At 38.2% G+C, this 14712-nt stretch overlaps 1 protein-coding gene across 10 annotated transcripts in view; it reads left to right on the top strand.

Annotated features, from left to right (window-relative positions):
- The window catches only part of LOC127843780 (chromodomain-helicase-DNA-binding protein 8-like), a 90940-nt gene that overhangs the window by 62698 nt on the left and 13530 nt on the right, over positions 1-14712 (top strand). For 9 of the 10 annotated variants that reach the window (XM_052373565.1, XM_052373563.1, XM_052373562.1 and 6 more), the window contains 7 exons: positions 2324-2397; positions 2858-3060; positions 4163-4376; positions 5187-5317; positions 5895-6415; positions 8874-8960; positions 12819-13070. In XM_052373565.1, the coding sequence (XP_052229525.1) occupies positions 2324-2397; positions 2858-3060; positions 4163-4376; positions 5187-5317; positions 5895-6415; positions 8874-8960; positions 12819-13070 (1482 nt within the window). The remainder of the gene's footprint in view (positions 1-2323; positions 2398-2857; positions 3061-4162; positions 4377-5186; positions 5318-5894; positions 6416-8873; positions 8961-12818; positions 13071-14712) is intronic. The other variant, XM_052373564.1, reaches the window with a different exon arrangement.

Raw genomic sequence — 14712 nt, 5'->3', positions numbered from 1 at the left:
GACAGAATTATGTGCCCTTTTCATACTTAGAAAAATAGAAAATTTTGGTTACGTTTTGTGTTTAGGTCCATTTTATTCCTTTAGTATCAAAGCTATTGCTTTCATACTTGCAACACTTACTAACTATCATAAGGGGACTGTGCAGGCACAGTTATGTAACTCTGACTGGCATTTTGACAAAATTATGTGCCCGGGGACTGTGCAGGCACAGTTATGTAACTCTGACTGGCATTTTGACAGAATTATGTGCCCTTTTTATACTTAGAAAATTGAAAATTTGGTTAAGTTTTGTGTTTAGGTCCACTTTTTTCCTAAAGTATCAAAGCTATTGCTTTCATACTTGCAATACTTACTAACTATCGTAAGGGGACTGTGCAGGCAACTTATGTAACCCTGACTGGCATTTTGACGGAATTATGGGCCCTTTATACTTGAAAATTTGGTATCATAGATATTGCTTTCATACTTGGAACACTCGCAAACTATCATAATGGGACAGTAAAGGACAAGTTGCATAACTCTGGTTGTCATTAAGATCCACTTAACCTCTAAAGTATCAAGGCTATTGCTTTCAAACTTCAAAAACTTTCATGCTATCATGAGGGTATTGTACCTGGCAAGTTGAATTTTACCTTGACCTTTGAATGACCTTGACTCTCAAGGTCAAATTATAAAATTTTGCTCAAATTGCCATAACTTCTTTATTTATGATTAGATATGATTGATACTTGGACAAAACAACTCTTACATGACATTCCATAATAGACTCCACCCCCCCCCCTTTAAGAAAGAAGTGTCTAATGGGTATTTTATCTGAATTTTAATTTCATTACATCTAACAAAGTATTATTTGATTTTATTCTTTTAATTTGAATGATTAAAAAAATTTATATCTAATTTCGTATTTCCTTAATCAGTGGACTTTTCGTGTGAAACAAAAGGCTAATGAATTTATTTTCCCAATTTCATGAAAATGCTGCTAAAATTCCCACTTCCAAAGCCATGGGCTATCATCCCAAAAAGTTGCAAAAAAACCTGCATGGAGGTGAACATTTTGAGTGGTGAAAGGTGAAGGTCAAGGTCATCTTTCAAGGTCAAATGTCAAATATATGGCGTCTGTCCGTCCGAAAACTTTAACATTGGCCTTAACTTTTTAAGTATTTAAGATAGCAACTTGATATTTGGCATGCATGTGTATCTCATGAAGCTGCACATTTTGAGTGGTGGAAGTTCAAGGTCAAGGTCATCCTTCAAGGTAAAAAAATTTATATAAATTCAAAGCGGCGTTCTCATGAAGCTGCACATTTTGAGTGGTGGAAGTTTAAGGTCAAGGTCATCCTTCAAGGTCAAGGTCATTCTTTCAAGGTAATTTTTTTTTAAATTCAAAGCAGCGTTCTCATGAAGCTACACATTTTGGGTGGTGGAAGTTCAAGGTCAAGGTCATCCTTCAAGGTCAAAGGTCAAAAATAATAATTTCAAAGCCGAGTTATCATGAAGCTGCACATTTTGAGTGGTGGAAGTTCAAGGTCAAGGTCATCCTTCAAGGTCAAAGGTCATTTTTTTTCCAAAGCAGCGTTCTCTTACAGCTTGTCATTTTGAGTGGTGGAAGTTCAAGGTCAAGGTCATTCTTCAAGGTCAAAGGTAAAAAAACAAACCAAATTATTTTTTTTCAAAGCGGGGCAATAGGGGGCATTGTGTTTCTGACGAACACATCTCTTGTTTTTTTCAAACATGGTTGAAAAACACAAATATTTATTTTTATTATTTCATTTTTGAAATACTGTCCAACCATCCCACCAAGAACCCCCCCCCCCCAACAAAAAAATAATATTTTTTTGCAGTTTTTTGCGTTTTTGGTAGATACTGTTATAAATGACCACACCCCCACACTATACACTCCTCTCCAGTCCACCCCTCCCTCCTTTGTGATTGAAATTGAGATAGGTCCCTATACCTTTAAAAAGAAAAATAGATTAGCGGTCTGCACCCGCAAGGCGGTGCTCTTGTTCAAAACTGCACCCTTAACAGAGCGTGGCACCTGTTATGCGGTGCTCTTGTTACACTTTTGGACTTAAGACTGTAGTGTAGGGGAAAAGGCAAGCTTGCTAAATGTAAATGAAGCACTGATGAGTTCTTTAGAAATGTTATGTATGCATTCAGGGGTTTAAGAAAATATTGTTTATTATAGTTTTTATTGCTTCTATTGCAATTTTTATAAGAACATCACATTATTGTTTTTGAAAACTTGTTTGATGAAGTGTGACAAAAATGAGTGTGCTTTTATTTACAAATTCTGTTTCTGATGAAATTTAATGTTTTGCAGAAAATGGAGAAGCGAGAGAAACTGGATGCAGTTTTCCGAGAAAGGGAGGCCCGCCGAAGGGAAACACAGATGAAGTGAGTGCTGCAGTTTTGTTTTGTGTTACTGTATGGTAAAATGTATAGTAAAATGTATAAAACAAAATTAGCGTATGCTAATATATATTGTAATAAAATTTGTTTTAATACGAGTTTGTGTGGATGCTTAATCAATATCAAGTGAAGGTATTAAAATTAACCTGACAACAATCTCCAGGTTTGAGTCCATATCTTTGCAGCTTATTTTCTTAACCATGTCTAGATAGCTTTGTTCTACTTTTAACTTGTTCTGGACTTTTTAAATTTGAAGAAAAGAATATTGGAGAGTCAAACATTTTCTTTTGTTTGTATATATTGTTTGTAAAAATAGAATTACAAGAGCTTATTTTGACTTTAATATTTAAATATTATTGTGGGAGGGTCTTATAACATTTCAATCATCATTGTCATGCACAAATACTTGCAAAATGCAACATTAAGCGTATTTATTGCCTTTTAGATGGACCAGAAGAGAGGAGACGGACTTCTATCGTGTTGTCTCCACGTACGGTATTGAGTTTGACCGACACAAGGGCCGATACATCTGGGACAAGTTCCGTATTATGGCCAAACTTGAGAAGAAAACAGATGAGCAACTGACCGAGTATTTCATATCATTCTACCACATGTGTCTGCGAGTCTGCAGAAAGATCAAAGAAGAAGGTGAGTAACATTGAACTTAAGTATTCTAAAAAAGGGTTAGTTTTAGTGTTGGCTGTTATAGTTATTTTGAATTGTCAAGTATAATTTTTGGCTATTAATATTGTTTTTACTCCTTGATTTTTTTTTTCAAAAAATATAGTTGTGGGCTTTACAAATTGTTGTTACACTTGGTTCTGGTTTTTATGCTCCCCCTAATAATTTTGGGGGGAGCATATAGTCGCCGCTTCGTCTGTCCGTCCGTCCGTCCGTGCACAATTTTTGTCCGGGCTATTTCTCAGCAACTAATGACCGGAATTCAATGAAACTTTATGGGAAGCTTAACTACCAAGAGGAGCTGTGCATATTATCAGCGGGTTCTGGTCGGATGATTTTTCACAGAGAAATGGCCCTTTGAAATTTTCCATAAACTGTACATATAGTGCAATTCTTGTCCTGGCTATTTCTCAGCAACTAATGACCGGAATTCAATGAAACTTAATGGGAAGCTTCACTACCAAGAGGAGATGTGCATATTATCAGCGGATTCTGGTCGGATGATTTGTCACAGAGTAATGGCCCTTTTAAATTTTCCATTAACTGTACAGATAGTGCAATTCTTGTTCGGGCTAATTCTCAGCAACTAATGACTGGAATTCAATGATACTTTAAAAGAAGCTTCACTACCAAGAGGAGATGTGCATATTATCTGCGGGTTCTGGTCGGATAATTTTTCCTAGAGTTATGGCCCTTTGAAATTTTATATAAAAATATTCTTGTCCCCCCCAACTACTGTGCCCTCATGACGTTTCCTTTTATCTGAATAAATAGTGCAATATTGTGACCAAAAAACCTTTGGGGAGCATCACCCTTCTTCGACGTTTTCTTGTTTATTTAAGTTTGTGGGTATATGTTTTATGCACAATGCCAACTTAAGATTCAACAAGAAAGTTAAAAAAATAACAGAATTTTACCATTTGCCACCATTGTATATTAACAAATCAGTTATAATAATGTTATTAATAATAAGTGTTAATATACTTTCACCCCTGGCTTTAAACCAAATAACTTCATTTGAGAATAATAAAATTCTTACAAATCTTGAACTATCATTACTTTGTTGCAGCCTATCCACCGACCCCAGTGTACATCGAACAGATCACAGAGGAACGAGCCAATCGCTGCATCGCAAGGATCGATCTGCTGAGCAAGATCCGTGAGGAGATCGTGGTCCACCCAAAGATGGAGCATCGCATTAAGAACTGCCAGAAGTCTCTCGACCTGCCCGCCTGGTGGCTCAGTGGCAAACATGATCGCGAGCTGCTCATTGGCGCTGCCAAGTAATTCATTAGAGTTGTTAATAATTAAGCCTCTTCATGCGAAACTGCGTTTAAAGCGATATGCGGGCAGTGTAGTTCCAGACCCGCCTTGGCTTTCTGGCAATCTCGGCACGAGCTATCTTGTCTGCTAACTTGACCAAGAAACCTAGCATGGTTTTATAGCAGACAGGGTTCGTTCCTTAGCAAAGGCATGCTGCATAACTTTCCACAAGATGCAAATAGTTGTTGATTATGTTGTGTTCACTGAATAATGCTCTTTGCTCAGATTGTGCTGGCGTAGTGGATATAGTGTGCGCTTAGCCAACTAAAGGTCGCCCCACTATTGGAGCGTTCTTTAGATCTCCCCCCCCCCCCCCCCCCCCCCAAACCCTAAGTACTGGTATCTAACCAGAAAATTGACTCATACAATTTTTAATAAGCCCTCAGCTTTCGATGCAATCAAAATAAAATTAAAAGGTTTATATGTTAAACTTGAATTTATAAATTAATTTCTATTCCTTCAGTCAAGTGCAGGGCAATTTTCCAATATTGGTTAAGGTTCCTAGCCTTTCATTTAAGAACTGATATATGGAAACAACTGGTAATACAATTCATTTTCCTTAGTTGAATTGAAAGTTGCATTAAAGTGCTCCGTTACATAAGAACTTTCTGATGGGTTCATCGTCATTCTTAAACAATAGTTATTAAACAAGAAATGTTATTTTAAGTATTAAATTTAATTTTGTCAAATGTGTGAAAAAAGTGGTATTTGTGATACACTTTTCCTATGTGTGTTTAAACATTAAAATGAGTGAATTCTCTTTTTTCAAGGCATGGTTTGGCACGTACGGAGTACTATATTATGAATGATCCAGCATTGTCATTCCTGGACCATATCAAAGCCTACCTGAAGACTGTCTCTGCCTCACCCATACCCTTTGGAAAAGAAGAAGAAAAGAAAGGTTGTTTGGCTATTTTCAATATAAGTACTTTTATGCTCCCCCAAAATTTATTTTGGGGTAAGCATATAGTCGCCGCTTCGTCTGTCAGTGCATGTGTGCGTCTGTCTGTCCCTGCACAATTTTGTCCGGGCTATTTCTCAGCAACTAATGACCGGAATTCGATGAAACTTTACGGGAAGCTTCACTACCAAGAGGAGATGTGCATATTATCAGCGGGTTCTGGTCGGATATTTTTTTTCAGAGTTATGGCCCTTTGAAATTTTATATAAAAATATTCTTGTCCCCCCCAACTACTGTGCTTTAAGACGTTTCCTTTTATCTGAATATATAGTGCAATATTTTACAAAAAAAACTTTGGGGAGCATCACCCGTCTTCGACGGTTTCTTGTTTTATTTGAAGATGCCCTTACTTTGTTATTTTTAATATAGCTTGTATGGATAGTCTTAGCTTTACAATTGAATCATCATTGCATCTTGAGTCTACGATTGTTATTGGTTTAAAACAACTTCTTTATATGTAATGACAAAAGACTATTTCTGTTGTCTATGAAAATGTGTTCTTTCTTTTATTTTTTAGAAAACAGTGTAACTATGGATGAAGAAACCGATAAAAAAGAGGATAAAGTAAAGCAAGAGGATGTTAAATCTGAAAATAAGGTTAAGGACGAAACTGATAAGGATGACGAAATGAAGGCAAAAGATGAGATTAAAGATGAGGAAAATCCAAACAAACCGATGGAAAATGATAAACAGAACTCAAAGGAAACAAAGGTGGAGAAAGATAATATTAGCCGTAAGAAAGAAAATGAAAGTGACAGTAAGAATTCTGAAGGAGAAACACCTGTTAAGTCTGAAGTTAATGATAGTGATGAGAAAGAAATAAAATCAGATGTGAAGTTGGAAAAAACAGAAGAAAAGTGTGATGGTGAGGACACAGATGTTGATGAGAATTCTGTTGACTTTAAGAAAGAGAAAGAGGAAGTCAAAAACAAAACTGAGGAAACAAAAGAGAAGAAAAACACACCAGTCAAGCAAGATCCTGATTCTAAGTTAGGAGAAACAAGTGCTAAGGATGAAGTCAAGGATGATCCTGACGAGGTACAAAGTGATGTTTGGTGTGAATCTTTTGATAGAATGAACACATTAAACACCTTGATTATTTTTAGCTCATCTATTTTTTGAAAAAAAATTATGAGCTATTGTCATCACCTTGGCGTCGGCGTTGGCGTTGGCGTTGGCGTTGGCGTTGGCGTCGGCGTCGGCGTCCGGTTAAGTTTTGCGTTTAGGTCCACTTTTCTCAGAAAGTATCAATGCTATTGCATTCAAACTTGGTACACTTACTTACTATCATGAGGGGACTAGGCAGGCAAAGTTAGATAACTCTGGCGTGCATTTTGACAGAATTATGTGCCCTTTTTGTACTTAAAAAATTGCAAATTTTGGTTAAGTTTTGCGTTTAGTTCCACTTTTCTCAGTAAGTATCAATGCTATTGCATTCAAACTTGGTACACTTACTTACTATCATGAGGGGACTGGGCAGGCAAAGTTAGATAACTCTGGCATGCATTTTGACAGAATTATGTGCCCTTTTTATACTTAGAAAATTGACAATTTTGGTTAAGTTTTGTGTTTAGGTCCATTTTATTCCTTAAGCATCAAAGCTATTGCTTTCATACTTGCAACACTTACTAACTATCATAAGGGGACTGTGCAGGCAAAGTAATGTAACTCTGACTGGCATTTTGACAGAATTATGTGCCCTTTTTATACTTAGAAAATTGAAAATTTGATTAAGTTTTGTGTTTAGGTCCACTTTATTCCTACAGTATCAAAGCTATTGCTTTCATACTTGCAAGATTTATGAACTATCATAAGGGGACGGTGCAGGCAAAGTTATGTAACTCTGACTGGCATTTGGACGGAATTATGGGCCCTTTATACTTAGAAAATTGAAAATTTGGTTAAGATTTATGTTTTGGTCACTTTACCCCTAAAGTATCATAGATATTGCTTTCATACTTGGAACACTCACAAACTATCATAAGGGTACAGTAAAAGGACAAGTTGCATAACTCTGGTTGTCATTGTTACGGAATTATGGCCCTTTTTTGACTTAGTAACTTTTAATATATGGTTAAATTTTGTGTTTCGATCCACTCGAAGTATCAAGGCTATTGCTTTCAAACTTCAAATACTTACATGCTATCATGAGGTTACTGTACCTGGCAACTTGAATTTTACTTTGACCTTTGAATGACCTTGACTCTCAAGGTCAAATTATTAAATTTTGCTAAAATTGCCATAACTTCTTTATTTATGATTAGATTTGATTGATACTTTGATGAAACTACTCTTACCTGACATACCACAATAGACTTCACCCAAACCATCCCCCGTGCCCTCCCCCCCCTCCCCCCCCTCCCCCCCCCCCCCCTAATTTTTTTTTTTTTTTTTTTTTTTTATAAGATCATCTCACAAATGACCACCACACCCTCACACTATACCCCCACCCCACCCCCCCCACCCCCCCCCCCAAATTTTTTTTTTGATTTTTTTTTTTTTTTTTTTTTTTTTTTTTAAGATCATCTCACAAATTATCACCACACCCTCACACTATACCCCCCCCCCCCCCGATTTTTTTTTTTTTTTTTTTTTTTTTCGCTTTTTTTGGAAGATAATGTAATAAATGTCCACAACCCCACACTATACACCCCTCTTCACTCCACTCCTCCCTCCTTTGTGATTGAAAATGAGAGTCCCTTCACCTTTAAAAAGAAAATAGATGAGCGGTCTGCACCCGCAAGGCGGTGCTCTTGTTATTTATGTTGCTTGGTTCATTTATATGTACTATGTAATTATGATATTCAGTAAGATAGTTGTATTATCTCCTTTTAAATTTTATAGCTATTGTCATTATATTCTTTTGATGCTTACAAATTCAAACAACAAAATTGTCAAAATTAGCTCTTAACTCCTTGGGGACAGCAGGTGGAAACACAAAATAGTAAGGAGGTTTAGCGTCCTGTTTCAGATTTGTTTCTTAGCTCAATAACATGATAAATATGAGTGAGTCTATTCGTTTAACCCAATAATGCCTAGAGGACTCTCCCATCCTTCTAAATTTGATCAATTTATTTCCAAAATTAGGGATGTCTATTATATTTACCTATATATTTATAATATTTCTTACAGAAATTCCTTTAAGCAAACAGCGCAGACTCAGATGAGACGTCGCATCATGCGGCGTCTCATCTGAGTCTAGGCTGTTTGCCAAGGCCTTTTTCTAGAAGCTAGGCATAAATGGATTAAACGTTCTTAGTACATTGTGTATAAAGTATCGTCCGAGATAAGCCTATGTTGTCTTCACAGGCTAACGTGGTTATGGAATTATTCATTTAAAGGTAATCACTTATATCTCAAGATCCAGTCTTCATGGAAATGTCGTCCCTGATAATCATGTGCGGACAACTTGGCCTGATCTGGGATAATACTTTACGCTCACGCATGAAGCCCCGTTTTCTCAGATTGGTTTATTTATATAACACTGTATATTCAGGAGGTGCGTATGACAATGGACGGAGAGGAATCTGAGGCAGACCTCCTGAATAGCGTCTCCCAGACCCTGCTGGCACAATGGCCTAAGGTACTTAATATTGATTATTGATACACTGACTAGTTGTATATGTGTTAAAGACATGGCTGTAAATTGTTTTTTGAAACCGAAAATGATGTACAGGTTTTTTTTATGCTCCCAGTAGGGTGGCATATAGCAGTTGAACTGTCCGTCAGTCCCTCAGTCTGTGATTCCCTCCGAAAACTTAAACATTCGCCCTAACTTTTGCAATATTGAAGAAAGCAACATGATATTTGGCATGCATGTGTATCTCATGGAGCTGCACATTTTGAGTGATGAAAGGTCAAGGTCATCCTTTAAGGTCAAAGGTAAAAAAAAATCAAAGCGGCCAGTAGGGAGCATCTCTTGTTCAATTCAAAATCTTGTCCTGTAATCGACCGGATTCCCAATGGAAAAAAGAATATATAGTTCAACAGTAGTAAATATTATACTGAAAACGCTTGCATTCTCAATGTTGAAGCATTTTTAGCTCGACTATTATATATGAAATATATATAGTGGAGCTATCCTACTCACCCCAGCGTCGGCGTCTGCGCGCAAATGTTTATGTTTTCGTACTACCCCAAATATTTTCTTTGTCCCTTGACAAATTGCTTTCATATTTTGCATACTTGTTTACCAACATGACCCCAACTTATAAACAAGAGCAGACAACTCTATCAAGCATTTTGTCATAATTATGGCTCCTTTTCCACTTAAAATATGCAGCAAATGTTAAAAGTTTTCGTACTAACCCATTTATTTTCATGTCCCTTGAAATTTTGCTTTTATATTTTGCATACTTGTTTACCAATTTCACCCCAACCTATAAACAAGAGCAGACAACTATCAAGCATTTTATCATAATTATTGCCCCTTTTATACTTAGAATATACATATTATTGATAAATCTATGTTAAAGTTTGCATACTACCCCAAATATTTCCTATATCCTTTGACATATTGCTTTTATATATTTCATACTTGTTTACCAACATGACCCCAACCTATAAACAAGAGCAGACGTCTGTATCGAGCATTTTGACATAATTATGGCCCTTTTACACTTAGATAATTGAACATTTTGCTTAAATTGCCACAACTTCTTTATTTATGATCACATTTTATTATTACTTTGACAAAACAACACTTACCTGAATACCAATGGATTCCACCCAAACAATACCCCACGCCCCTACCAGAATCCCTCCCCCCCAAAACCTCACCCCCTCCCCCCCATTTTTTTTTTTTTTTAAACATCTAATAAATTACCCCACCCCACATTATACCCCCCTCTCACCCCAACCTACCCCCCACCCCCCCCACCCCCATTTTTTTTTAAAAACATCATCTTATAAATTACCACTCCCCACATTATACCCCCCTCTCAACCCCCTCCCCCCCCCCTACCCCCCCCCAAATTTTTTTTTTTTTTTTCCTTTTTTTTATTTATGAAAGATCGTCTAATAAATTATTGGATATGAACAGTTTCCTCATGATGGCTTACATTATACTGTCAAGCACTCGAATAGTCGAGCACGCTGTCCTCTGACAGCTCTTGTTATACTGTCATGCACTCGAATAGTCGAGCGCGCTGTCCTCTGACAGCTCTTGTTATACTGTCATGCACTCTAATAGTCGAGCGCGCTGTCCTCTGACAGCTCTTGTTATACTGTCTAGCACTCTAATAGTAGAGCGCGCTGTCCTCTGACAGCTCTTGTTATACTGTCAAGCACTCTAATAGTCGAGCGCTCTGTCCTCTGACAGCTCTTGTTATACTGTCAAGCACTCTAATAGTCGAGCGTGCTGTCCTCTGACAGCTCTTGTTATACTGTCAAGCACTCTAATAGTCGAGCGCGCTGTCCTCTGACAGCTCTTGTTATACTGTCAAGCACTCTAATAGTCGAGCGCGCTGTGTTCTGACAGCTCTTGTTATACTGTCATGCACTCTAATAGTCGAGCGCGCTGTCCTCTGACAGCTCTTGTTATACTGTCAAGCACTCTAATAGTCGAGCGCGCTGTCCTCTGACAGCTCTTGTTATACTGTCAAGCACTCTAATAGTCGAGCGCTCTGTCCTCTGACAGCTCTTGTTATACTGTCATGCACTCTAATAGTCGAGCGCGCTGTCCTCTGAAAGCTCTTGTTATACTGTCAAGCACTCTAATAGTCGAGCGCGCTGTCCTCTGACAGCTCTTGTTATACTGTCAAGCACTCTAATAGTCGAGCGCTCTGTCCTCTGACAGCTCTTGTTATACTGTCAAGCACTCTAATAGTCGAGCGCGCTGTCCTCTGACAGCTCTTGTTATACTGTCATGCACTCTAATAGTCGAGCGCTCTGTCCTCTGACAGCTCTTGTTATACTGTCAAGCACTCTAATAGTCGAGTGCTATGTCCTCTGACAGCTCTTGTTTTACTGTCAAGCACTCTAAAAGTCGAGCGCTCTGTCCTCTGACAGCTCTTGTTATACTGTCAAGCACTCTAAAAGTCGAGCGCTCTGTCCTCTGACAGCTCTTGTTATACTGTCAAGCACTCTAATAGTCGAGCGCTCTGTCCTCTGACAGCTCTTGTTATACTGTCTAGCACTCTAATAGTCGAGCGCTCTGTCCTTTGACAGCTCTTGTTATACTGTCAAGCACTCTAATAGTCGAGCGCTCTGTCCTCTGACAGCTCTTGTTATACTGTCAAGCACTCTAATAGTCGAGCGCTCTGTCCTCTGACAGCTCTTGTTATACTGTCAAGCACTCTAATAGTCGAGCGCTCTGTCCTCTGACAGCTCTTGTTATACTGTCAAGCACTCTAATAGTCGAGCGCTCTGTCCTCTGACAGCTCTTGTTATACTGTCAAGCACTCTAATAGTCGAGCGCTCTGTCCTCTGACAGCTCTTGTTATACTGTCAAGCACTCTAATAGTCGAGCGTGCTGTCCTCTGACAGCTCTTGTTATACTGTCAAGCACTCTAATAGTCGAGCGCGCTGTCCTCTGACAGCTCTTGTTATACTGTCATGCACTCTAATAGTCGAGCGCTGTCCTCTGACAGCTCTTGTTATACTGTCAAGCACTCTAATAGTCGAGCGCGCTGTCCTCTGACAGCTCTTGTTATACTGTCAAGCACTCTAATAGTCGAGCGCGCTGTCCTCTGACAGCTCTTGTTATACTGTCAAGCACTCTAATAGTCGAGCGCGCTGTCCTCTGACAGCTCTTGTTATACTGTCAAGCACTCTAATAGTCGAGCGCGCTGTCCTCTGACAGCTCTTGTTATACTGTCAAGCACTCTAATAGTCGAGCGCACTGTCCTCTGACAGCTCTTGTTATACTGTCAAGCACTCTAATAGTCGAGGGCGCTGTCCTCTGACAGCTCTTGTTATACTGTCAAGCACTCTAATAGTCAAGCGCGCTGTCCTCTGACAGCTCTTGTTATACTGTCAAGCACTCTAATAGTCGAGCGCGCTGTCCTCTGACAGCTCTTGTGTAGCAAAACAGCAACAGCACTAATTCCCAATTTTAGTCAAAATGCAGAAAAAAAAACACAATCAAAGGGATTCTGGCCCCATTACCAAAATGGTAGAAAAAGACACTTTATACAGGACTGTCTGAATTTCTGGGGCAAATGTTATTCTTAGCCCTTTCCCAATCAAAACCAAAGTGAAAATGGCTATATGCAACCAGCATAAAACCAGATCAGACTGGTTTTAAGCTTGTTGTTGCTCATCAGTATCTGAATGTTGGAAATGAAGCCTTAAAACTTTGACTCTATTAAAAAAGGTATTAAATTAAATTTGATTTTGTAAGGGACTACAAATGCGTCAATTGTGTGTTTAAGTGGTAAAGTGTTAACCATCCATACACAAATCAATATGAGTTGTTACACTCTGCCTATCTTTATTTCAGGATCGCATTGTGTTTCACCGTCTGGAGCAGATCTGCTACTGCGTGGAGACAGGCGACTGGCCGTTCCCTCCAAAGATGAAGAATGCCCACATCCTGGGTATCGACTCTTCAGGCAGTACCCCCACCCGCTCACTGACCCCAGTGACCCCTAAACTGGAGGAGGAAGGCAGACCTGGCAGCGTGGATCGGGCATCAGAACGCTCCCTGGACAGGCCCAAGAAAGAACGGGACTTTGAGGTGCAAAAGAATGAGGTCTGTGTTGTGAATAGTTGTCTTGTGTTAGTGGATATTTAATTAAATGTTGAATTAAAGTTGAGGTGAAAATGAATGAGGTCTGTGTTGTGAATAGTTGTCTAGCATTAGTGGTAATTGATGTTTAATTGTCCGCTACCGGTGAAACCGGAGGGGACTTAGGGTTTGCGCTCTGTGTGTCAGTCTGTCTGTCAGTCTGTCAGTCCGTCACACTTGAAACTTGAAACATCGATAGATGGCAATATGGAGAGTATGCACATCATTTCATTTTGTTCTACGTCAAGAATTCTGGTTGCTATGGTAACAAATAAATATTTTTGCTCCCGGGTCGATAGATCGGGGGTATATTGTTTTTGGCCTGTCTGTCTGTCAATCTGTCCCAAAACTTTAAGGTAACAGTAAAGTTTTGCAATAACTTTTGAAATATTGAACATAGCAACTTGATATTTGGCATGTATGTGTATCTTATGGAGCTGCACATTTTGAGTGGTGAAAGGTCAAGGTCAACCTTCAAGGTCAAAGGTCAAAAATTAAAACTTTATTACAATAAAATTTTGCAATAACTCTTGAAATATTGAACATAGCAACTTGATATTTGGCATGCATGTGTATCTCATGGAGCTGCACATTTTGAGTGGTGAAAGGTCAGGTCATCTTTCAAGGTCAAAGGTCAAAAATGTAAAACTTTAATACAGTAAAGTTTTGCAATAAATTTGAAATATTGAACATAGCAACTTGATATTTGGCATGTATGTGCATTTCATGGAGCTGCACATTTTGTCAAGGTCATCCTTCAAGGTCAAAGGTCAAAAATTTAAACTTTAATATCATAAAGTTTTGCAATAACTTTTGAAATATTGAACATAGCAACTTGTTATTTGGCATGTATGTGTTATTTGGCATGTATGTGTATCTCATGGAGCTGCACATTTTGAGTGGTGAAAGGTCAAGGTCATCCTTCAAGGTCAAAGGTAAAAAAAAAGCGGCGAATTAGGGGGCATTGTGTTTCTGACAAACACATCTCTTCTTGTTTTTTTTTACTGAAAATGGTGGAGTTTCACCGGTATCGGACAATATTGCTTGGCAATCTCTTGTTATATTGTAAGCTAAAGTTGAAGTGCAAATGAATGAGGTCTGTGTTGTAAATAGCGTTAGTGGTGATTGATGTTTAATGTTGTAATTATATGGTAATTTGAAGCACTATTATTATTGTCCTTCATGCAGGAATATTTATATTATTATGATAATTGTATAGGTATGTTGGCACTTAATGTAGTTTGAAGGAAATGTAGGTAGTCAAAGTAGAAGAAATTATAAATTTAGTGTTTTAGATTTATATCCTCATCTTTTTTATGCCCCGGTAGGGTGGCATATAGCAGTTGAACTGTTTGTCCGTCAGTCTGTCCATCCGTCCGAATACTTTAATATTGGCCATAACTTTTGCAATATTGAAGATAGCAACTGGATATTTAGCATGCATGAGTATCGCATGGAGCTGCAACTTTTGAGTGGTGAAAGGTCAAGGTCATCTTTCAAGGTCAAAGGTAAAAAACAAATCCTAGGGAAGTAATAAGCTTTAAAGGGAGATAATTTCTATTTATCATTTGGCAGGTACAGATCACTTTTACAAGGAAAGTAATAT

Source organism: Dreissena polymorpha, chromosome 9 (genome assembly GCF_020536995.1).
Source record: "Dreissena polymorpha isolate Duluth1 chromosome 9, UMN_Dpol_1.0, whole genome shotgun sequence".
In the NCBI taxonomy this organism is placed as follows: domain Eukaryota; kingdom Metazoa; phylum Mollusca; class Bivalvia; order Myida; family Dreissenidae; genus Dreissena; species Dreissena polymorpha.
The sequence above is the reverse complement of the archived record's forward strand: the minus strand, read 5'-3'. Positions and strand labels throughout refer to the sequence as shown.